Here is a 22898-nt window from a genome sequence, read left to right as displayed (position 1 = left end):
ATCTTTTGTACATTTTTTTGTATATTTTGTATATATTTTTTGTATGCATATTTTGTATAATTTTTTTTGTATATATATATATATATATATATTTGTTGTTTGTAGAGTTGGGGTCTCCCTATGTTGCCCCTCGCTATGGTCTTTTCAATTCTTTAGATCAAAACCAGGCCTTGTTCTCATTCATGTGTCTTTGGCACCCATCCCTGCCTCCATCCCTTGCCATTTCTTGAGATTCTTCTGTTTAGCAGAGATCACTCGGCCAGACACGCATCGGCAGCAGCCCGGGGATGAAGCCAGCCTGCCTGGGGCGGCCCCCGCCGCGCTCCCCCGGGACTCCGGGCTGCTGTGAGGAAAGCAGCAACTCGTGAGGTCCTGGTGAAGAGAAAACGACCTGGACCCTGCAAAGCGACCCAGAACAAAGGGAGCCCGCCACCCACGTTATGAAGACAAAACACGTGGGTAACACGGCCCAGGCGGATGGCAGGCGTGGCGGAAACCTCTCAGAGGCTGGCGAGGACTACTGAGTCTGGAGGGGGTCCCTGAGGAAGGGAGTCCCCGAGGGAGGATGGGCCTCCGAGGGGGCCAGGCCGACGGCCCGCGGCTCGGGGAAGGCAAGTTCCGGGTCGTCCTCTGACTTCGGCTTTTTTGCGGTCTGCCGCGCTCATTCCCGCGCCGCCACCCCGCGAGCTTACCCGAGCCTCTCAGTCAGCAGAGCACCCGCTGAGTGGCCGCGCCCGCGCGCAAGGGGCGGGGCGGGGCGGCGCGGCGCGGCGCGCACTACGCGAGGGACGCAGCTGCGCACGCGGCTCCGCGCATGTGCGGTGAGGCTCGCGTCCGGAGTGCGGCGCTGGGCGGAAGCTACCATGGCGGCCGAGCGCAAGACAAAGTTGTCCAAGAATCTGCTGCGCATGAAGGTGCGGGGACGCTGAGAGAGCCACGCCGGGCGGTAGGGGCATCCGGTCCTTCCAACCTGGCCGGGGCCGAGGCGGCGGGCGGACAAGGGACACCAGAGAGGCCTCAGAGGGCTTCCAGCTCTCGTGCTCATTCATTCACTTAGCATCTGCTCTGAACTGTTTACTGGGAACCAGCTTGCGAATTAGGCCGACTCTCTCAGGAGGCCCGCGGGCGAATGGGAGCTTGCGTACACAGAAGCAGTCAGGGTACAGCTTACCCAGTGCAGTAAGGGTAGAAGCGCTGGGGGCCTTGGGGACTCACCGAGCTTCTCGCAGGGTAGTGGTCTCTAGGTTACTGGGAGGGTGGAAGGCACAGCGCCTAAACTAGGAGAAACTGAGTTCAGAAGTCTGAGAGGCAAGAAAGAAAAAGAAAACCATGGAAATTTCCAAGAATTAGAGACAATTCAGTATGTCTGGAAGGCAAGTACTAAGAAATGGGGTTGCAGAGTAGGCAATGGTCACAACGTGCGGGGAATTTGAGGCCAGATTAAAGATATTTTCCTTTATTTTGTGAGCAATGGAAAGCTATTGACATGGGGAACAGTATCAAAAAAATGGCAAATATTTATAGTACTAGACAATGTTTGAAGTGGTTTGCGTATATTAACCTATGCAATTCACATAATGACACTTTGAGGTGACTACAGGCAGTAACTCTCTTTTTACAGCTAAGGCAACTGAAACAGAAATAAGTAACTTACCCAAAGTTACACAGCTAATAAGTAGTGCAGACAGGACGGGAATTCAGGCAGTCTGGCTCCAGAACCCTGGCTCTTTATTAATACTCTGTACTCTGTGGTGCCTGTCACTAAGCACTACTTCTAGAGAGTAGTAACCTGTTACATGTCATGTTTAAAGAGGTGGAATTTCCAAAAGAAGGAAGGAAGCATTCATAATGTTTTGAAAGATAGGCCATTCGCAGTGGCTCATGCCTGTAATCCCAGCACTTTGAGCGGCTGAGGTACACAAATCGCTTAAGCCCAGGTGTTTGAGACCATCCTGGGCAACATGGTGAAACCCCATCTCTACAAAAAATACAAAATATTAGCCAGGCCTAGTGGCACGCACCTTTAGTCCCAGCTACTTGGGAGGCTGAGGTGGGAGGATCACTTGAGCTTGGGAGATCAAGGCTGCAGTGAGCTGAGATGGTGCCACTGCACTCCAGCCTTGTCACACAGGGAGACCCTGTCTCAAAAAAAAAAAAAAAAAAAGAGAGAGAGAGTAAACATTATATGGGCAAGATGTGAATGGAGTTGAGCTAGGATGGAGTTAGAGATGAATGGGTGAATGAGGGTGGAGGACAAATTGCAGCATAACTTAGAGTTTGTCAAGCACTTTCATGCATATTAGCAAAATTTGAATCTTTACTGAACAGAGTTTGATTTTATGATTTGTAATAACATTCATTTCAGAGAAGTGGAGTGAATTGGCCAAGCAGATATTGGAAAGATTTTAGCAGTTGTTTTAGCTCTTGGAATAAGCCAGATGATGTACTGGGTGACTCAGGCTCAAACTAAATATCCGAGTTGCAACTAAGAAGGAAGAAATTAACTTAAAACAAATGTCCACCCCCACCAAATGGGGAGACTCAACTGGACGTTGGAAGCAAAGGAGAAGGAAAAAGATCACCCAGATTCTCTATTTGGTTTAGCAGCTTTGGTCATTGATAAGAAAAAACTTACTGGCAAGATAGCAGGAGACACTGTCTATACTGATAGAACAGAGTATACTGTGAGAAGGCATGGAGCAGCTGCACTTAGGGTGCCTTAACCAGAGCTAAGTCCTATATAGCGGTTGGGTCCCCAACCGCCAGGCCACGGACCAGCACCAGTCTATGACCTGTTAGGAACAGGCTGCACAGCAGGAAGTGAGCAGTGGGCAGGCAAGCGAGCGAAACTTCATCTGTATTTACAGCTGTTCCCCATAGCTTGCATTACCACCTGAGCTCCGCCTCCTGTCAGATCAGTGGCAGAATCCTAGATTCTCCTAGGATCAAAAACCCTACTGTGAACTGTGCATATGAGGGATCTACCTTGCACTCTACTTACGAGAATCTAATGCCTAATGATCTGTCATTGTCTCCCATCACACCCAGATGGGACTGTCTAGTTTCAGGAAAACAAGCTCAGGTCTTCCACTGATTCTGCATTATGGTGAGTTGTATAATTATTTCATGACATATTATAATATAATAATAGAAACAAAGTGCACAATAAATGTAATGCGCTTGAATCATCCCTAAACCATCTACCCTTCCCCTCTCCACCACCCGTGGAAAAATTGTCTTCCAGGAAGCCCATCCCTGGTGCCAAAAAGGTTGGGGGCCACTTTTTAGGCAAATATGAGAGGGTTGAGGATTTAATCCTGACTCACTTCAATGCCTCTGACTTGGTCAGCCATTGCAGGGTGATCCTAATGGGAAGCAGAAAAAGAAGGATGTGGATGGAAGGTCTTCCAGTATGGAATGGTTCTAGAGGGTGCTTATTTGTGATTTTGGCACTGTTAGACTCTCAGAACAGGGCTTGGCAAACTTTCTGTAAAGGACCATATAATAAATATTTTGGTCTTATGAGCCAGACAGTCTCTGTTACAACTGCTCAGCTCTGCCAGTGTTGTTCAAGACCGAATGACCATGGCTGTGTACCAGTAAAACTTTATCGATGACAACAGACATCTAGCCTGAGGACTGTATTGTGCTGATGCCTGCTCTGAGTCCTCACTAGTTTTGGAATGTGTTCTGAAATGCTCTAGAGTAGGAGAATCGAACTTGTACCTAAGTCTGGAGGTGCTTGATTCATATTCACAGGGAGTTCTGTGCTTTCTATGTGTACAGAACATATGTATATGGCTGTTGTATACCAAAAGAATAGGTACATGACTAAATGGGAGAAAAAAGGGCAGTTGGGCAGTATTGATGAGTTTTACCACGAGGAATATTAGTGATGAAATGAGGCATCTGCATTTAAAGAAAACCATCCCAGAAAGAGAGTCTGGAAAAATAAGACAGGTCTAGGTTCATTTACATTCAGAGAACTTTCATTGAGTGAGCTCTTTTGTGTACCAGGGGTACCAATGATCCAAGATGAACAAGAGTCCTGGTCTATTCAGAATCGTAGTCTTGGGAGACACCAAAGCAGCACGATGGTGAACAATATTCCAGTGTTGATGAGGCTGTCTTGAGAAGGTGTTTCTTTATAGGAGCAGACCTAGGAAGAGCCAAGCCAAATGCCAACCAGGAAGTCTTACCAAAGGACACACACTGTAGGCTTAAAAGAGTAAATATTTTGCCAAGCAGAAAATGGAAACATGTTAAGTCGCAAAGGCAAAAGGACTGGGAAGTATAGCGTGCACATTCCAGAAACTGCAGTTCTTTCCTGGGAGGAGGATGTACACACAGGTAAAATGGATGAGGACTGCAAAACACTAGTCTGCAAACTTGTTTTCTTTTACTTTTTATTTAAAATAGTGATAGATTCACAGGAAGTTGCAAAAAGTGTACAGGGATATCCCGTGCGTCCTTCATGCCACCTCCCCTAGCGGCAACATTTTACAACACTAAGATACGATAAAGAGCCAGGACGTTGACAGTGAGCTGACGCAGATTTCACCATTTTACATGCACTCACTTTGCGTGGACGTTTGCTGGGTCATATGGTAAGTGTATGTTTAGCTTGCTAAGAAACTGCCACGCTGTTTTCCACAGTGGCTGTACCATTTACTTTCCCACCAGCTATGTTTGAGTGATCAGTTTCTTCACATTCTCATCAGCACTTGATGTTATCACCGTCATGTGTTACTTAACACATGATTTAACAACAGGGATACATTCTGAAACATGCATTGTTAGGTGATTTCATCATTGTGAGAGCATCATAGGGTTCATCTACGCAAACCTGGATGGTATAGCCTACCACGCACTTAGGCTATATGGTACAGCCTGTTGTTCGTAGGCTGCAAACCTATACAGCATGCTACTGTACTGAATACTGTAGGCAGTTGTAACACAGTGGTATCTGTGTATCTAAACATATCTAGATATAGAAAAGGTACAATAAAAATGCAGCATTGTAATCTTATGGGACCACTGTTGTATATGGGTTCCATCGTCGACCAAACGTCATTTTGCAGCGCATGACTATTTTATTCGTGAACGTTAAGATTTTTTCATTTAACTTAGTAGTCATTTTTAAAGCGCTTATGCCTAAAAAGGCTTATGTTTGGAAAAGCTGGAATAGAAGGAGGAGAAATATGGGACCTGGGCCGAGCGCAGTGGCTCACACCTGTAATCCCAGCACTTTGGGAGGCCGAGGCAGGTGGATCACAAGGTCAGAAGTTTGAGACCAGCCTGGCCAAAATGGTGAACCCCCGTCTCTACTAAAAATAGAAAAATTAGCTGGGTGTGGTGGCAGGTGCGTAATCTCAGCTACTCGAGAAGCTGAGGCAGGAGAACCACTTGAACCTAGGAGGCAGAGGTTGCAGTGAGCTGAGATCGTGCCACTACACTCCAGCCTGGGCGACAGAGTGAGACTCTGTCTCAAAAAAAAAGAAAAAGAAAAAGAAATATCGGACCTGAATAAGGGAAAGAAATGGGGGATACATAGAAACCAGTGGAACCTGAAACCTAACTGCTAGGAGGCTTCTGGGTATTTTCTGATTTTATTTTCTCCAGTGTTGATATTTTATCATGTTGCTATGGTTAGCCTCTTAAGTTTGTTCACTTGTTCCCTGAAGAAATACAGGTATTTGTGCTAGTGAGAGACTGGCAGCAGGACTCTTATTTACTGCCATATTTTGAGTCAACTTTCTGCAGATTTGATAAGAGCAGCTCAAGAGTTTAGCAGCATTCAGAGGAAAAATAAAAACGAAGAGCAGACTTATAGACGTACCTTTGCTTCTGCCTACATTTATCGGGCTCTTACTGTGCTTCAGTCATCATATTGGGACAGATGAAGGAGATGACCCAGACACCCAGTCCTTAAGGTCTCCAGAAAAGATAGATGCTCAAAAAGTTAAGATGTGGTGAGTCTATTGGAGGGAGCCATGGAAGCATTTAGGACAGAGGCAATGATTTTACTGGCACTCACAGAAGTGTAGTAGCTTTACCTATGTCAGACGGGCGAGGAGTTGGCCAGGTGGAAGAGGATAAGAAGAGCATTTCAACCCCAGATCAGCAGGTGCCAAAGCCAGTGGGCTCTGTGGGTGAGCACAAGACCTTCGAATGTGGTGTCTTAGCCCTTAAGTTTTCCGAAGGAAATATACATTGTGCATTTTCTCATTCCCTGACACAACCCCTCATCGTCTAGTGTAAAGTTGGAAGGGTAGAGCTAAACCGTTTGATTACTTGCCCCAACCCTCAATCTTGAGATGGGTTCCATAGATAAATGAAGGAGAACAAGTAGAAGAAGCAAATTATTTGGGGTTTCCTCAGTTCTAAAATGGGAAAAGTTTCTGACATTGATTTTGTTTGTTTTCACAGTTTATGCAAAGGGGACTGGACTCAGAAACCAAGAAACAACTAGAAGAAGAAGAAAAGAAAATCATTAGTGAAGAGCACTGGTACTTGGATTTGCCAGAGCTTAAAGAGAAAGAGTAGGTTTATTAAAATTGATACTGTTGATGCTTGTGGCATTCAGAAGGAAACTCCTGGTAAATTTAACTCATCATTCCAGTGACATAAAACCCATGAAATAGTTTCTGTTCAGTTTATTGATTTAGTAGCACAACTAAAAAATATTAAACCTATAGAAGTTGTACATGGATTTATACATTTTTACTACTCCCCCTCCCAGCCACTATTTATCACATTGTCCTTTTTTACATTGAATGAAGGAACCTAGCCCACATATCTCTTGATAGTAACAGCAGACCTTTGGGGAAGCTGTAATTTTCTCTCTATCACCTTAAGTTCTAAAGATTAGGTGTGTACTTCAGGTCTCTCCAGTTTTGTTTCGGTTACAGAGTTCATTAGGTTGAGCATTTTAAGGCAGGTCAGGAGTTTTTGTTTCTTCTTTTATTGTTACCACTTGTAATACCATCCATTTTAGCTAACAGTTACTGAATCTATAGTGTGTACCAGGAACTGGGCTAAACACTTTACATCTGTAGTTATTGAATCTTCGTAGCAAACTTAGGAACTGCCTGCTATGATTCTGTCACTTTGTAGTTGAGGAACTGAGCTTAAGGGAGGGTAACTTGCCCAGCTTCACCCAGCTAGTCAGTGCTGAAGCTAGGGTAGACAGTTTCTGGCCCACCCCTAAGCTTGGCTGGTGCCTGATCAACAATTTTGAATGAAGGAGTGTTGGATTTATTTCATCCATTAATTTAGCTGAATCCTTCTGGAAGCTATTTTTCATTTTTCCCTGATACTTTCCTCACCTTAGTAAGTTCTGTTGTATGGTAGTTTTACTTAAACTTTGGTCAAATGACTGAAGATGCTGCTTACTGTCTTGAGGCACATTTATGTCTTTCCATTCTGTACCTGATGTTTGGGCTTTGATTTGTAATGTTATATTCCCCTGTTCATTTGGCTGACCTCTGGACATTGTTTGAAGGTTAGATACCCTTCTCTAAAGATAGAAAGTATGTCCCACCAGGAGGGATCGGGGGAAGGTACTTTTTTTCTCTACTTCTCAGAGGAAGCAAGATGTTGGTGAGGAGGGAGAAGATAATGCCAGGGGCAGGGTCACAGGGAGGAAGGGACCTTTGCTGCTGAGGAGCTATAATTTACTTTTATGCCTTAAGTTAACTTGCCAAAGTGTTCCTTCCAGTTGTTTTTTAAAGAGCAGGACTGTTTCTATCTTGTTTCCAGTATTTTTCCCCTAAGACAGCATATTATTCCCAGAAAATGACCTTTACATTTCTTTCTGGGAAGGTAAATAATACCTTTTTGCCATTACTCAGCATCCTGTTTATGTATAGGTGTGTATATCAGCTCAGGATGTTGGCAGGAGATGATGACACTCTCAGACTGAGGAGAGACTATCAAGGTGTGGGTGGGGCATAGGGGAGCCCCTCGGGGCAGTGCAGCACCTCCTAGCATGTGTAGTGGGAGTGATTACCACCTGAGCTTGCAGAGTCAAGGGGTGGGTGGGGAATAGCTGCTACCGAATCTGGAGATAAGTTGTGTAGAGAGAGCACCTTACAGGAGCTGCTACCTCCATTCACGGGTACGGCCAGCCCAAGGTCATCCTAGCAAGGGAGCCAGGTACCTGGCAGCAAAGGAGCCCTTCCGTGCATTACATTCAAGTCAGCCTCCCAGGCCAGAGAAACAGGTGAAGACGGGAAGTAGGTCTGGAGGGGTGAATGTATGACATGTCCTTGGTATACGTGTTGTATTGAGTTGTTGTTTTTAACACTCTAAATAGGGAGATCATGGAATGGATTGGTTGATTAAGCATATGGGCTCTGAAGTCAGGCAGACCTGGGTTTGATGCCCAGCTCCGCCACTTGTTTACCTGTCACCTTGGGTGAGTTACTTAACCTGTTTTGTGTCATTTGTGTATTGGGTATGATGATAGTACCTGTCCAGTACATTCCGAGAAGTAGATGAGGTAATATATGTAAAACAGTCAGCATAGCACCAGGCATAAAGCACAGTGATTGTCGCCACTGTGTGTATTTCCTTATATTTGAATATATGAAGTACACCCATTCCTTTCTACTCACTTATGTTTGTGTATCCTTTTTTGCTAGTGTTGTCTTAACTATTCTGTGAAGTTGGAGATTGCATGTGTCTGTGCTCTGAAAGTCTCGACTTTCCCATTTTTAATGTCAGCCGTATCAGTCTGTAATTCAGTGAAGATAATTAGGGCTATTCAGTGTTAACACTGCCTCACAGGGCACACTTTTAGCCAGTGGCTAGACTGTGTAGGGGAATGATGATCTAGCTGCTGTGCCTCAACTTGGAACAACTGAAGGGCTTTCCTGACTCCAGAGCTCTCATATGTGGCTGAGGCCTTAGTGTAGCCACATTGCCCATTATCTTCTCCCTCTGCCCAATCCTTCTTTCTCTGTTTTCCTAGAAGGGCATCTGCTGAACAACACTGCCTGCTAAGTTTTCTGCATATATGTCTGTCTCAGAGTCTGTTTCCAGGGAACCCGATATAGTGTGAATTCCTAGGAGTGAAATTTACCAGATCAAAGATTTTGCTATGTATTGCCTTATTGTTTTTTTCCCCAAGGATATGGTCCAGAATGAGTGTGCAAGTATAGGCAGTTTAATTACTCCTTTGCCGTAGCAAGTTGTTTAAGAAGTATTTTTGGCTATTGTGCGTCTTATGCTTGTGTTTTGTGGTCTATTTGGAGTCAGAAGCTATAGGGACCTGAAACTAACAAGTTAGCCTGCCACACTTTCACTGATGCTGGTGGAAGATAGGAACCTTCTGGGTCTGAGATGTAGGGGAGGGACAATAGCCTTTCCTTCCACCCATTTGAAATGCATTAGTTGGGGTCCCTGTAACAAAAGACAGATTAACAAGAGAAAGGTATACACTTTTATTTCACAAAAGTTTTAGGTGACACAGGAGCCTTCATAAGAAAATGAATACCGAAGAACTGGTTGAACCTGAGTGTTTTTATGTTAGGTTTGATGAAGAGTGGAAAGTTGTGAAGAAATATGATAGGACCAAGGGGTATGAGCGAAGAGTAATAAGCCAGGAGAAACTTAGCAAGTCTTTTGTTCAGATTCCTCTCTCTGTCCCTTCTTCTTCTGACATAAGGATGTTGCTTTCCTCTGAGTGTAGGGAGGGCACCTCTTATGTGAGGGTTTTATGACCTGCTTCGGGACGGTCAGAAAATCCTACCTGCACGTCATTTTTCAGATTCCTCCAGTGTAAAATTTTCAGTATGCCAAGATGCCATATTTTGGGGGTAGTGTGTCCTGAACACCATCAGAAACAAAGGACTTACTGCACAGCAAGCAGCACAAGCATCAAGTTTGCATCATTTCTCTTTTGTCCCCAACTCCTATGAGGGATGGCATGAAGTGGCCCAGGTGGATGCTGTGCATCCAGTGGATTTGCATCGTAACTGAGATCTCCTGAGCTTAGAAAACTGGAACCTTGGATAACGGACCACAAGCAGACTTGCCTTCGGCCCCAAGAGAGGCATCTGTATTATGCTGGACAGTAAGCAAATCTGCCCTTCGCTTTAGAGGAAGACTGTTTTTCAAGGCTGCTCGCTATGCAGATATCCTTGCAAAGATAGTCCAGAGCAACCGGGCAGTTAGTGCCTCACTCAAAAAATGTGCAGGAATGTGAGACCCACTGAGAAGGGTTTTCTAACTGGAGTTTTGCCATGGTATTTGTGGCTTTAGGCAAGTCCAGCTTTTTCTGAGCAGTAGTTTCTCATCTGCGAAATTTATGAAATAGATAATTTTGTGGGTGTGTTTTAGCCCGAAAATTATAGAACCTCATTAATGAAAATTGGATAATTAAAATACAAAAACAGATAAGTTTTGAAATATTTCACTTGCTTGCCAACTCTGTAATTAATTTTTCTAATTCTTAAAACCATGCATGTAGATACAAAACACCTGTGCCCCTTTTTATATTGAAGTTACGGTGTCAATGCAAACCCATGGGAAAAACCTCTGAGGGGCCAGTAGTCCTGCTCTGAATCCAGTCCTGACCTCTGGAGGTTGTCTTTCTCTGGGTCCCTCCTTTGCCTTAAGTGAAAGCTTTGATATATGGTGCTTTCCTGAGAGAGATGATTTACTTTGGAACTGAGGAGGTCTCATCAGCTGCTCCCTCTATAAGGAATAAGATTGGGCAATTGAGAGGGAATCCCAAGTTCGTAGAAAAAGCTGAACAGCAAGTTCTGTGCCCAAATTTAGATTCCCTCAGGGAGAGGCGGTTCTGAAGTAAGTGAGTTTCTGGCCAGACTAGAGGGCCAGTGAGAGAGGAACCAAAATCACAGTGGTTCTCAGAGTTTTGGAACTCAGAAGCTATTTGCATTTATAAAAATTACTTAGAACTCCTAGGCCGGGCACAGTGGCTCACACCTGTAATCCCAGCACTTTGGGAGGCCGAGGCAGGCGGATCACGACGTCAGGAGATCGAGACCATCATGGTTAACATGGTGAAACCCCGTCTCTACTAAAAATACAAAAAAAATTAGCCAGGCATGATGGCGTGCGCCTGTAGTCCCAGCTTCTCAGGAGGCTGAGGCAGGAGAATCACTGGAATCCAGGAGGCGGAGGTTGCCTTGAGCTGAGATCGCGCTACTGCACTCCACCCTGGGCAACAGAACGAGACTCCATCTCAAAAAAAAAAAATTTATTTAGAACACCTAAAGAGTGTTTTGTGTGATTTATATTTGTTAATATTTACTATGTAAGAAATTTTAAAAATTATTTAAATAACAAACTCATTACCTAACACATTTTTAATGAAAAATAACTTTTTCAAGACAAAAAATTTAATGAGAAGAGTGGCACTGTTTTCTGTTTTTGCAAATCTCTTTAACATTGTGGCATAATAGAAGACAGCTAGACTCTGAACGCCTGCAGTCAGCCTGTTAAAGCATGTAGTATTGGTTGAAGTATATAAAGAAAATCCCCCTCACAGAGGTGATACAGTTGAAAAGAGAGGAGTATCTCAATGGCCTTTTCAGATAATTCTTTGGTACAACTCCAAAACTCAATCAATAGTAGTTTCTTCAGAGTAAATTACAACATGGAATCTGAAAACACCAGTGAATTTTTCATGTCTTGGTCTGTCTTGTATTCCAAATAGATCTTTTACCTGTATATGATTTCTTAACATCCTGCATCTGTCATTTGGAAAATGAGTTGTATAGATTTTCCCAGTGTTAACTCATCTTGTTATACAATATCAAAAATCACATTCATTAGTATCACCGTGGGTTTCAACAGAAAAGTCTTTTAAGTGTTGGGAAGCTATCAAGCCCAAGATGACAGATAAAAGCTATTCGGAATTCTAACTTTTGCTTGAAAGCTTCAATTTTGTTATTGGCAATGAATAGCGTCAGTTGTTCCCCTTGAAGTGTCAGGTTCACTTTATTTATTTTCAAGAAAATGTCTGCCAAAGAACCCAAACCCGCAAAACCATAGTTACGGTGTGACATTGAAAAAAAGTGTCTAATTCATCTCTCAGTTCAGTCACACAAGAGCAGTTAGATTATTTGACTATGATGAAGTATCTTTTTTTTTTTTTTTTTTTTTTTTGAGACGGAGTCTCGCTCTGTCACCCAGGCTGGAGTGCAGTGGCGAGATCTCCGCTCACTGCAAACTCCACCTCCCGGGTTCACACCATTCTCCTGCCTCAGCCTCCAAAGTAGCTGGAACTACAGGCGCCCGCCACTATGCCCAGCCAATTTTTTTTTTTTTTTTTTTTGTATTTTTTTAGTAGAGACAGGGTTTCACCGTATTAGCCAGGATGGTCTCAATTTCCTGACCTCGTGATCCTCCTGCTTCGGCCTCCCAAAGTGCTGGGATTACAGGCGTGAGCCACCGCACCCGGCCAAGAAGTATCTTATATATATAGTTACAATTTCGTATACCGAATATTTTTTAAAGTAATTGAGGGCTAAGATTAACAGAAATAAATTTGTGCTGTGTCATCAAGAACATTCTAATGTGAAACTGGCATTTTTCTTTGAACTGTGAGGGCCTGGCAGTGAAGAATGTAACTACCAGGGTAGTCGGGTATCACTGCTGCTTTCACTCATGCTAAGATTCGTTTTACCCAGAGTTGCTTTTGCACGGTCTGCAAATGTCAACACAGTGAAAGATGACATCTTAATGTTATCATGCAAGTAACTCTGACCTCCTGCTACTACCCTGCATTGTCTCCATTCCAACTGCAGGGGCTTTATGTTTCTCAGGCCGGTTAGATTCCCTTCTCAGGGCCCCCACTTATGACGGGGACTTCAGGTGTTCTTCACCTGGGCATCCTCATATCTTGCTTCCTCACTGCCTCCTGGTCGTGGCTCAGATGTCACCCCCGACAAGAGGCCTATCCAGACCGCTCTTTTAAAAGACGCCTCTCCTCTAGTCTGCCCTCAGTATCTCCCCTTAAACTGTGTGCGGGTGTGGGTGTGTGGGTGGTGGTTGCATTCAGTGGAATGTACTTAAGTCTGCAGCTGTCTGTGTTTTGATAGTGCATGCATCTTTGTAACGCATACTCCTATCAAGGAAACATTTCCATCATCACGTAAAGATCATCCCTCTTTCTAGTCAGTCTCTCTCCTGCTCTGACGCAAGCACTGTTCTGATTTCTTAAACCATAGATTAATTTTGTCTGTTCTTGAACTTCATAAAAAGGGAATTGTGCAATATGTGCTTAACTGTGTCAGCAAAATGTTTTGGATATTCATCCTTGTTTTGGAACATCAGTAATTTGTTTCTGTTGGTAAGTGGTATTTCATTTTACAGATACACCACGGTATATCTATTCATTCTTCTATTAATGGACATTAATAGAGAAGTGTTATAAGACTTTCACTAAGGAGTATGAGAGTTCAACATTTGGAGTTAGATATCTTTTTAATTTTATTCTAGTGGCATCTCATTGTGGTTTTTAATTAGCATTTTCCTGATGACTAATAATGTTAAAGAACTCATGATTGGGTTGTTTCCAGTTTTTTATTTTTTTATTTTTATTTATTTATTTTTTTTGAAATGGAGTCTCGCTCTGTTGCTCAAGCTACAGTGCAGTGGCGCAACCTCGGCTCACTGCAGCCTGCTTCCCAGGTTCAAGCGGTTCTCCTGCCTCAGCCTCCCAAGTAGCTGGGATTACAGGTGTGCACCACCATGCCTGGCTAATTTTATTTTTAATAGAGACCATGTTGGCCAGGCTGGTCTTGAACTCCTGATCTCAGGTGATCGCTGGCCTCGGACACCCAAAGTGCTGGGATTACAGGTATGAGGCACCACACCCAGCCTGTTTTTTTACGCTTACGGATAAAGCTGGTATGACATTCATACTCAAGTTTTGTTTTGTTATGTTTTCATTTCTTTTGTAACTGTGGAATTGTACTTTAATAGAAATTTTCAGACTAGTTTGTTCTATGATTTTAAACTTTCACTAAGGAAGTGTGAGAGTCCAATATTTGGAGTTATGTATCTTTTTACTTTTAACTATTTTAGTGGCATCTTATTATGGTTTTTAATTTGCATTTTCCTGATGACATAATGTTGAAGAACTTCTTCCTTTTTGGCTATTTCCATATCTACCTTTGTGAAGTGCCTTTTCAAATATTTTGGCCATTTTAAAAATTGAGAAAGTTTTGTTTTTGTTTTGTTTTTTTAAATATTTTATATCACATATTTGTTCATCCCCCATCCAGCCATCAGTTTATTGTATTTTTGATGCAGTAAGTTGCAGACATCAGTATATTTCTTTCTGAAATATTACAGCATGCACATCATTAACTCAAGCTCAGTGTTTCTAGGGTTTTTTTGAGACAAAACTTACATACATCTGTGCATGTAGGAGTTATTTATGTTCTGAATACAAGTTCTTTGCCACATATATATATATAGTGAATATTTTCTTCTAGCCTGTTAATGTTGTCTTTTGATGAGTTTCTATTTTATCAGTTTTTTCTTTTATGGTTAATTCCTTATGACTCTTGTCTAATGAATCATTGGCTATGCCAAGATGGTAAGATATTTTCTGTTTTCTTCTAGAAATTTTGTAGTTTTAGTTCTGACATTTTTATCCATGGTTTGCCTCTAACTTTTTGTGTACAGCATGAGGTAGAAATCAAAGGACATGTCTTTCATAGATAACCTGTGATCCTATTAACTTTTTTTTTTTTTGAGACAGAGTGTCACTCTATCACCCAGGCTGGAGTGCAGTGGCGCGATCTTGGCTCACCGCAACCTCCACCTCCCGGGTTCAGGCGATTCTCCTGCCCCAGCCTCCTGAGTAGCTGAGATTACAGGCGCCGCCCCACCACACCCAGCTAATTTTTGTATTTTTAGTAGAGACACTGTTTCTCCGTGTTGGCCAGGCTGATCTTGAACTCCTGACCTCAAGTGATCTGCCCACCTTGGCCTCCCAAAGTGCTGGGATTACAGGCATGAGCCACTGCACCTATTAACATTTATTGAAAAAATTTTCTTTGCTTATTGCATTGTTTATCTCTAAGTATGTCATAGTTTTATATATCATAAATAGTTTTTTCAAACTTATTTGTTGTGTGTATGTATGGGGTGGAGGGGTGTGTAGAAATTGAAGGTTGTACGTTGACTTTGTATTCTGTAATGCTAAATTGACTCACTGACAAGTAATTTTTTTGCGGATTCCTTAACATTGTTTACATGCATAATTATGTCATCTGCAAAAAAAGACAGTTATACATTTTATCTCCTCTTGTTGATTTATTTCATGGCTAAGGACCCAATACAGTATTGAATAGAAACGACAAGAGTAGTCCTTGAATTGTTTCTGATCACAGTTGGGAAAGCATTTACTTTCTCTCTATTACACATGAAGTGCTGTTTTCGTCAATGCCCCTGATCAATGGTCAGAGATACTCCTTTATTTTCCTAGTTTGCTGAGGGTTTTCATCATAAATGATTTTGAATTTTGTCAAATAATTTCTTATGAGAAGGTCATGATTTTTATTTTGTTAATGTGTTGAAAACTATTGACTTTTGAATATCAGAAGAGCCTTGTATTTCTGACATACACTCTACTTGGTCTTCATGTGTAACATTTAAAATTTTTAAATTCAATTTGCTGACATTTTATTAATGATTTTCACATCTATATTTTAAAAAGATATTAGACTGTAGAGTTATTGTAATGTCTTTGGTTTTGGCCATAAAATGAGTTGGAAAGTGTTCCTACCTCCCCTTCTCAGTTCTTGGTTTGTGTAAAATTGAAATGATTTCTTCCTTAAATGCTTGGTGAAATTCACCAGTGAAGCCATCTGGATCTGAAGCTTTCTCTGTGAAAAGATTTTTAGTAATGAATTCCATTTATTTGATAGATATAGGACTAATCCAGTTTTTTTTGCAGTTATATAATTTATTTTTTTAATTGTTTTTCCCTTAATTACATAAGTTCTATTGGTGTTTTTTTGCAGTCTCTATTTCTTAATTCAGGCTTTCTGTTTGTTTCTTCATTGCATTCATGTTTTCATTTAAATCCTTGAATAAATTTACAGTAACTGTTCTAAAGTACATTTCTACTAATTTCATTTTCAATTGTTTTCTTCCTTTCTATGAGGGGATTACATTTTCTTGCTTCCTTGCATGTCTAGGAATTTTTTATTGTGTGCTGTACATTTATATGTATTACATTGCTGACTACCTGGATTTTGTTATTTTTCTTAATAGAGTGTTGAATTTTGTTTCATTAGGCAGTTGACTTACATGCCAATCAGCTTGATTTTGTTAGGGTGTGTTTTGTAGCTAAATTGTCTCTACTCCTAAGGTGTGGCCTTTCTACTAAATATCACAGAGTGTTTAGCTTGTTCTCTCCTCTCTGGCTAGGCAGAACTCAAACATTTCCTTGCTCTGTGCAAGCTCTGTTATTTCTTCAACATACACAAATTGCAGGGTAAATTTTTTTCCCCCAGGTATGGTAGGCTGGAAAATGGTCCCCCAGATAATATCTAGGTTTTCATCTCTGAAACCTGTGAGTGTTACCTTATGTGGCAAAATTTACATTGCTGGTATATGAGTAAATTACAGATCTTCAGATGAGAGATTATCCTGGATTATCTGGGTGGGCCCTAAATGTAATCACTTTTCCTTATAAGGAGGAGGTGAGGGAGATTTGACACACAGAAGGCCTTGTAACCGTGGAAGCTTCTGGAGGGATCCCAGGCCTACCAACATCTGGATTTTGTACAGAACTGTAGGAGCATAAATTTCTGTTGCTCTAAGCCACCAATTTTGTCAGCTTAAATTTGTTACAGCAGCCACAGGAAGCTAATGCAGCAGGTGTTCTCCCAGAAATCATCTCTCCAGCAGTTACTTTTTCCCCAAGTCTAAAGACTCATCCTGCACATGTGCAGCTTCGTGGTCAGCCAAAGATTCAAGGGAACCCAGTATGCAGGTCCTGAATTCCATGGTGTAGCTCCCTTTCAGTGGTATCCTCACCCAGATATTCCAGCCACCGCCATAACCCCAAATTTCAGTTTGTGCCTTTATTTTTTTCAACTAAAGCCCCAGTGAAAGAGTTTGTCTCTTAAGCTCAGCAAGACAGGGTTTTGTGTGAGTCCCCCACTCCCTGCTCCACAATCTGGAAATTGCCTCCAGGCAGAAAGCTCCGCATTCATGGGGCCCACTTCATTTGATTTTCTTCTCTCAGGCATCACAGTCATATGCTTGGACTTGTTCATTATCTGAAAATGGTCATTTTATATTTTGTCCTGTTTTATATAGTTATGGTGTGGGAAAGCTAGTTCCATACCAATTACTTCCCTACAGCTAGGGATGGAATAACCTGCTTTATTTCCATCCACTGTGTGATATAAATGTTTCATGTTTCATTCATTATTTGGCCCCTCTTTCTATAGACTGCAACCTCCAGGAGAGCAGAGGCTCCCTTTTTTTCTTTTTTTTTTGGAGGTGAGTGTTTCACGCTGTCACCCAGGCTGGAGTGCAGTGGCACAATCTTGACTCATTGCAACTTCCACTTTTGGGATGCGAGCAGTTCTCCTGCCTCAGCCACCTGAGTAACTGGGACTACAGGCATCCGCCACTGTGCCCAGCTGAGGCTCTTTTATTGGTGGCTGTTTCCGCAGTTTGATTTAATACACACAGTTTGGTTTAATAAGTGTTTGTTGCATGAGGGAATCTTTATGAGAATCAGAGCCTACTCCGGCAAACAAGCCTTAAAAGCCACATGTTTGCTTTCCTGCCATGCTTTAGGGTTTATGGCTAGGCTGGAGATAGATATGTCACCTTGGATTTACAGTCATGTGGTGGTGACTCAGCAGAGAAATTCTACTGGAGACAGAAACATCCTGGTCCAGGGAACGCAACCTGCCCCAATGCCATCAGTGGTGTCGTGCTCAGCCCCGTCAGCAGCAACAGTGGTTTTCCTAGGGTCATTCTCTAGCATGATTTTGGTTCTGGTGCAACCACCTAGCGACCGTTATTTCTGCCCATCTTCCAGTTCTGCCCCTTCAGCCTTCCCGGTGGTTCTGAGATGCCCAGTACAGCTGGCTCTTTGTATCACAGATTTTGATATCCACAAGGGGTCCTGGAACCAGTCCCCCTTGGAAATGAAGAGCCTACAGTGTTCTTACAGTAAATTCCTTCTCTGCTGAAGTCATCCAGGGTCAGCCTTTGGTGTTTATAGCTAAGAGCTCTGACTGATAACACTGTTAAAGCTGCCCAAGCCTCTGATTTCCCACTACTTCTCCTGGATTTGTAATAAGAATTTGGTGGGGGCCAAAATCTCAGAAGTCACCACTAAAGAACTTATCCATGTAACCAAAAAACCACCTGTTCCCCAAAAACTATTGAAATTTTTTGAAAAAAAATCTGTGTATAAGTGCACCACACAGCTCTGACCTGTGTTCAAGAATCAACGTAAATGCAAGTACAAAAAAGACTGGAAGGAAATATTCAAATATACTAATAGTCCTTTTTAACCTCTTGGTAAGGAACAGGCAGTTTATAAACTCACACTTTATTCTGCTTTCCAAATTACGTTCCTTAAAATGTGCTGCTGTGATAATTAGAGAATGGAATTTTTGAAATCCCTGAGAACGAAAGACAAAATATGCCAGAAACTTTAGTAAAATGATTTGGAGTAGTGTGTCATTGTATACTGTATGTGTATTTTTACATACATATATTTCCTTTCTGAAAAAGAATTGGAAAAAAAATATGGTGAGGGGATGTAAACACAAAAGAAACTTTGCTTCAACTTTGGCAAATTCAAGTTTATTGTCAATACTTTAGATCTTTATATTATGTAGATATTTATGCAAATTAAATGTGGTGTTTAAGAGAGGCTGTGCCTCCAGCCTGCTGCTCTTGTCTCCTAATGCCTTTGCTGACCAAGTTAATCAGATTTTATTTTTAACCCTAAGTTAGAAATCTTACTGTATTTTTACTTCATTCTACTGAGAACCATAGGATGATTTTTTTTTTATTCAAAGTGTTGGCTTTTGTTTGCTGTGCTTTATATACGGAGAAATGCTATTTTTATTTTCCCATTTAGGAGTTTCATAATAGAAGAGCAGAGTTTCTTACTATGTGAAGATCTTCTCTATGGAAGAATGTCATTCAGAGGATTTAATCCTGAGGTTGAGGTATTAAATATAATTGCTTCAAATTAAAAATTTTTCCAATTGAATTTTTTTCTGCTAATAATTGGGCTTAGGTGTTTCTCCACCAGGTACCATTTCTACTCATTATATAGAAAATAACAAGTCTTGAAATATCGCCATAGCTATTTAAAGAAATTGGAGGCATTGCAGTCTAGTTTTATGGTAGAGGTGAGTAGATAATTTCGTATAGCAGTGTACAGCCCTTGACAGAGCCACCGTAAATATTAAAATTTCAAGTTGTGTCTTTTACAGGAATGTCAAGATTTTATTCATATCATGCTATTATGAAAAGTTATTTTCTGGCACCTATACATGTATTTTTTCTAATGGAAAAATGTTACTTTAGAATTGTGTAATTTGACTTTTTAATGGACTGTTTTAATCCAAGCTTCTAAGTAGATTTTTAAATGAATCCTTTCGACAGTTTGTTTGAAAAATGAATATTTGCCTTATAACTGAGCTATTCATTAGAATTTTCCTGCTCCAGGATAGAGAAGCAGACCTTTATTTAACAAATATTCATTAGAACTCTGGCTCATATGTTAAAAGCCATCCTATCAAGTACTTGATGAACCAAATGGACACTTGAGATATAAATCTTTAGTTTGGTAAATATTACTTGAAGCCAGTGTTTCTTGCCCTTGGCAGTGTTAACATTTGGGGCCAGATAATTCTTTGTGGTGGTGGCTTTCCTAAGAGAATGATGAACCACATCCCTGTCCTCTGTTCTCTACCAACTAAATATCAGTAGCACACACACTCCCCACCTTCCAACCCAGTTGTGACAACCAAAAATGTTTCCAGACATTGCCACAGGTTCCCTGGTGGGGAAAATCATCCCCAGTTAAGAACCACTTCCCAGGAGCCACAGTTAACTAAGCCAATTGCCAGAGTTTATTGAAAGATTCTAGGTTAGTTTTCCTTTTCTTTTTTGGCAGAGTGGGAGGAGGCATGTGTGATAATTAAGGTGTTATATTAGAAGTGTTTGTTTTTAATATATGCTGGTCTCGCTTTGACTTGCTTTAATTAAGCTTCAGATTGAGAAGGAGAGGGGCTGGGCAGTGGGGTGAAGAGGGAAGAAAAAGGCAGGGATTATGAAGATGGGGTGTTCAAAGAGTAGGGTTTGGATAGGCGAGCATTCCAAAGTACGTCTGCTGCAATGGGAAAGGAGAGGTGCCACTGCCCGCAGAAATTGATGGGGGGCAGGGATGGGTGTTAGAAAATGGCCCTAATTACTGGATTCTGAAACACTGAATACACTCCCCCTAGGAAAAGGTTTTGAACTATTACCACTCTTTTAAGCCTTAGAAAAACTAGTTGAGACTGATTTCTCATCTTTTATTCCTTCTCCTCTTGCTAAAAAGAAGAGATTACACATTTTTAAAAAAAGAAAAAAAAAGGTCAGGATAATTATCATAAAAAGGTTTATGTGAAAGAGTTGGAGGAGAGACCCCGTGGTGCATGGATGTTACATGGGATGCATTATCCACTCTAAAGTTTAGGAGGGTAAGGCTGAGGTGCAGATTCCCTCCATTATACAGGGCCAGCCTTCCACTTCTCCCACCTCCTCCACCCACCACCACCACCACCAAGAGATGCATTTAAAATTATTATTGACGACTAGTGTTTCTTCCATTTGGCTTAAAGATGGGGTGGGGGAAGTTCAGAGAAAATCTGAAAGTTTATTATTTCTTCCCCCACTCACTGGAATGTGTCAGCAGTATGCCTGCTTTAAATATGAGTAACTAATACTAAGATTTATGATCTTAAATACACTTTAAATTCACACTAAGTATAATTCAGTGGGGCTTTGCCTTACTATTTTTTTGACTCAGAGCTTACTTCTCTTACACCATTGTGGTATCAAGTATTACAGAGAGTCCCTTATCAATTTTGACTAGTTCTCTAGATTATTTGACTTCAGTTTCTCTGCCTTCAGGTAAGTTTGACATCAGTTCCTTTCACAAGCGTTTTCTAGCCTGAAGGTCAGCACTGGTGTATTTTTCAGAAATTGATGCTTCAGATGAATGCTAAGCACAAAGCAGAAGAAGTTGAAGATGAAACAGTAGAGCTTGATGTGTCAGATGAAGAGATGGCTAGAAGGTAACCGTGCTGCGCAGCAGCTTTCTAATCTGGACCTAGCATTCATTGGCTCTCCCAGGAATGCTCCTCTTACCCCACAGTCCACGGCAGCTTTCAAGGGAGTCCCCCAGTAGGATGATGACTGTGATCGGCCTTCTCTTAATGGCCTACGGGGGCCGCAGACCTGTCTCAGGCTGCCAGTTGAGGGCCCATTTCCAGAGCTGCTGGAAATGTGTATTTTAAAATGTACATCTCTATTTATTTAGGTGCAAACACCAAAATGGCAAGGAATTTAATCACTCTTAGAGAAGTTCATAAATTGTTAAATCAGATGGTTTCTTTTAATGATAGTTTTCTTTTTCTTAATCTTTATTGCATATTTGGTCTGATATTCTTGACGAGGCTTGATCCCTACCTTTTTATTTGAAATTAAACGTGTGCTGCCTGTCCTCTTGACAGATATGAGACCTTGGTGGGGACAATTGGGAAAAAGTTTGCCAGAAAGAGAGACCATGCCAATTATGAAGAAGATGAAAATGGAGACATAACACCGATTAAAGCAAAGAAGATGTTCTTAAAGCCCCAGGATTAAGATGGATGCCTTAAGCGATGGCCCAGGGATGCTTGGTGCAAGTCAGCAGCGCATCTGGAGCTCATCCCAATGGTGTCTCTATAGTTATTAATACTGTAACGTTTACTTGTAAAGAGATTATCATTTTAGAAACATGCTGTTTTTGAAACAGATGTGTGATGGATGTTGTACATCCTTTGCTTCTTGGTATTCGTTCAGAGTGGATTTTTAGCCCCTGATCTACAAATGTACGTTGTTACAGGGCTGCTTCCTAAAGATTTTTTTTTACCTCAGGTTTCTCTTAATATAGTTCTCCAGTCACTGACCTTGAATTGACTCATATAAATTACTGCCAATGTTTAAATTGCCCTTGTGTTTATATTTATTATGTCAAGCCAATTCGTACGTACAATTTGGAATCAAATGTCATAAGAATTTATTATATAAATTTATCAAGAATAAAAATGCCTCTCCAGCCTTAAGTATTTACATGCTCCCAGGTCATTGTCAGTTTATGGTATTATGTTGTTTTATTTAAAGCATTGAATTAATAGAAAAAATTGCTCTGTAATAAAAATCTACTTTCACATACTTTTTATATTTTCTTGTACTTTCAAATAACAATTTTAGTCTAATTCAGTAATATAACTTTTTTCCAAATAGTAACTTTAAAAAACAGCCATTGATCAGAATATAGTGATGTATTAGGTTGAGCCATAAGAAATTGCCTTTTACAGGTCAAAAATAACCTTTAGTTTCTTACGGTATAACCCAATAGAATTTACCACTGACCAATGGTACCATCTCCTAGTCTGAACTCTATTCTAAATGCTAAGTACAGAAAGAAGCACATAGAATTAAGTGTGTGTATGTGTGTCTGTCTGTCTGGAGATAAGTACCTAGGACTTCTGAGAACTATTGATTTCATTTCGCTCCCAGGAAATGAATGAGGTACATGTCTCCTCTCTCCTCAAATCTCTGTAAGGAAGGTTTTATTGCTCTGTGACCTCAGTTCTCTGGTGAGTTAT

At 41.3% G+C, this 22898-nt stretch overlaps 1 protein-coding gene across 3 annotated transcripts; it reads left to right on the top strand.

Moving 5' to 3' along the window:
• Positions 1-238: 238 nt before the first annotated feature.
• Positions 239-22461, top strand: MPHOSPH6 (M-phase phosphoprotein 6). Of its 3 annotated transcripts, none has more exons than XM_004058059.5 (5): positions 239-914; positions 6430-6542; positions 19109-19199; positions 21226-21320; positions 21759-22461. In XM_004058059.5, exons 1-5 carry the CDS (start codon positions 864-866, stop codon positions 21889-21891), a joined length of 483 nt encoding a protein of 160 aa, XP_004058107.1. In that variant the 5' UTR covers positions 239-863; the 3' UTR covers positions 21892-22461. The 3 variants fall into 3 exon arrangements, with proteins under 3 accessions (XP_004058107.1, XP_063556430.1, XP_055222737.1); XM_063700360.1 differs by lacking the exon at positions 239-914 and adding an exon at positions 993-3106; XM_055366762.2 differs by lacking the exon at positions 239-914 and adding an exon at positions 3151-5972.
• The last annotated feature ends 437 nt before the right edge of the window (positions 22462-22898 follow it).

The sequence above is a fragment of the Gorilla gorilla genome, chromosome 18 (assembly GCF_029281585.2).
Source record: "Gorilla gorilla gorilla isolate KB3781 chromosome 18, NHGRI_mGorGor1-v2.1_pri, whole genome shotgun sequence".
NCBI classification, from domain to species: Eukaryota; Metazoa; Chordata; class Mammalia; order Primates; family Hominidae; genus Gorilla; species Gorilla gorilla.
This window is presented reverse-complemented; position numbering and strand designations above follow the sequence as displayed.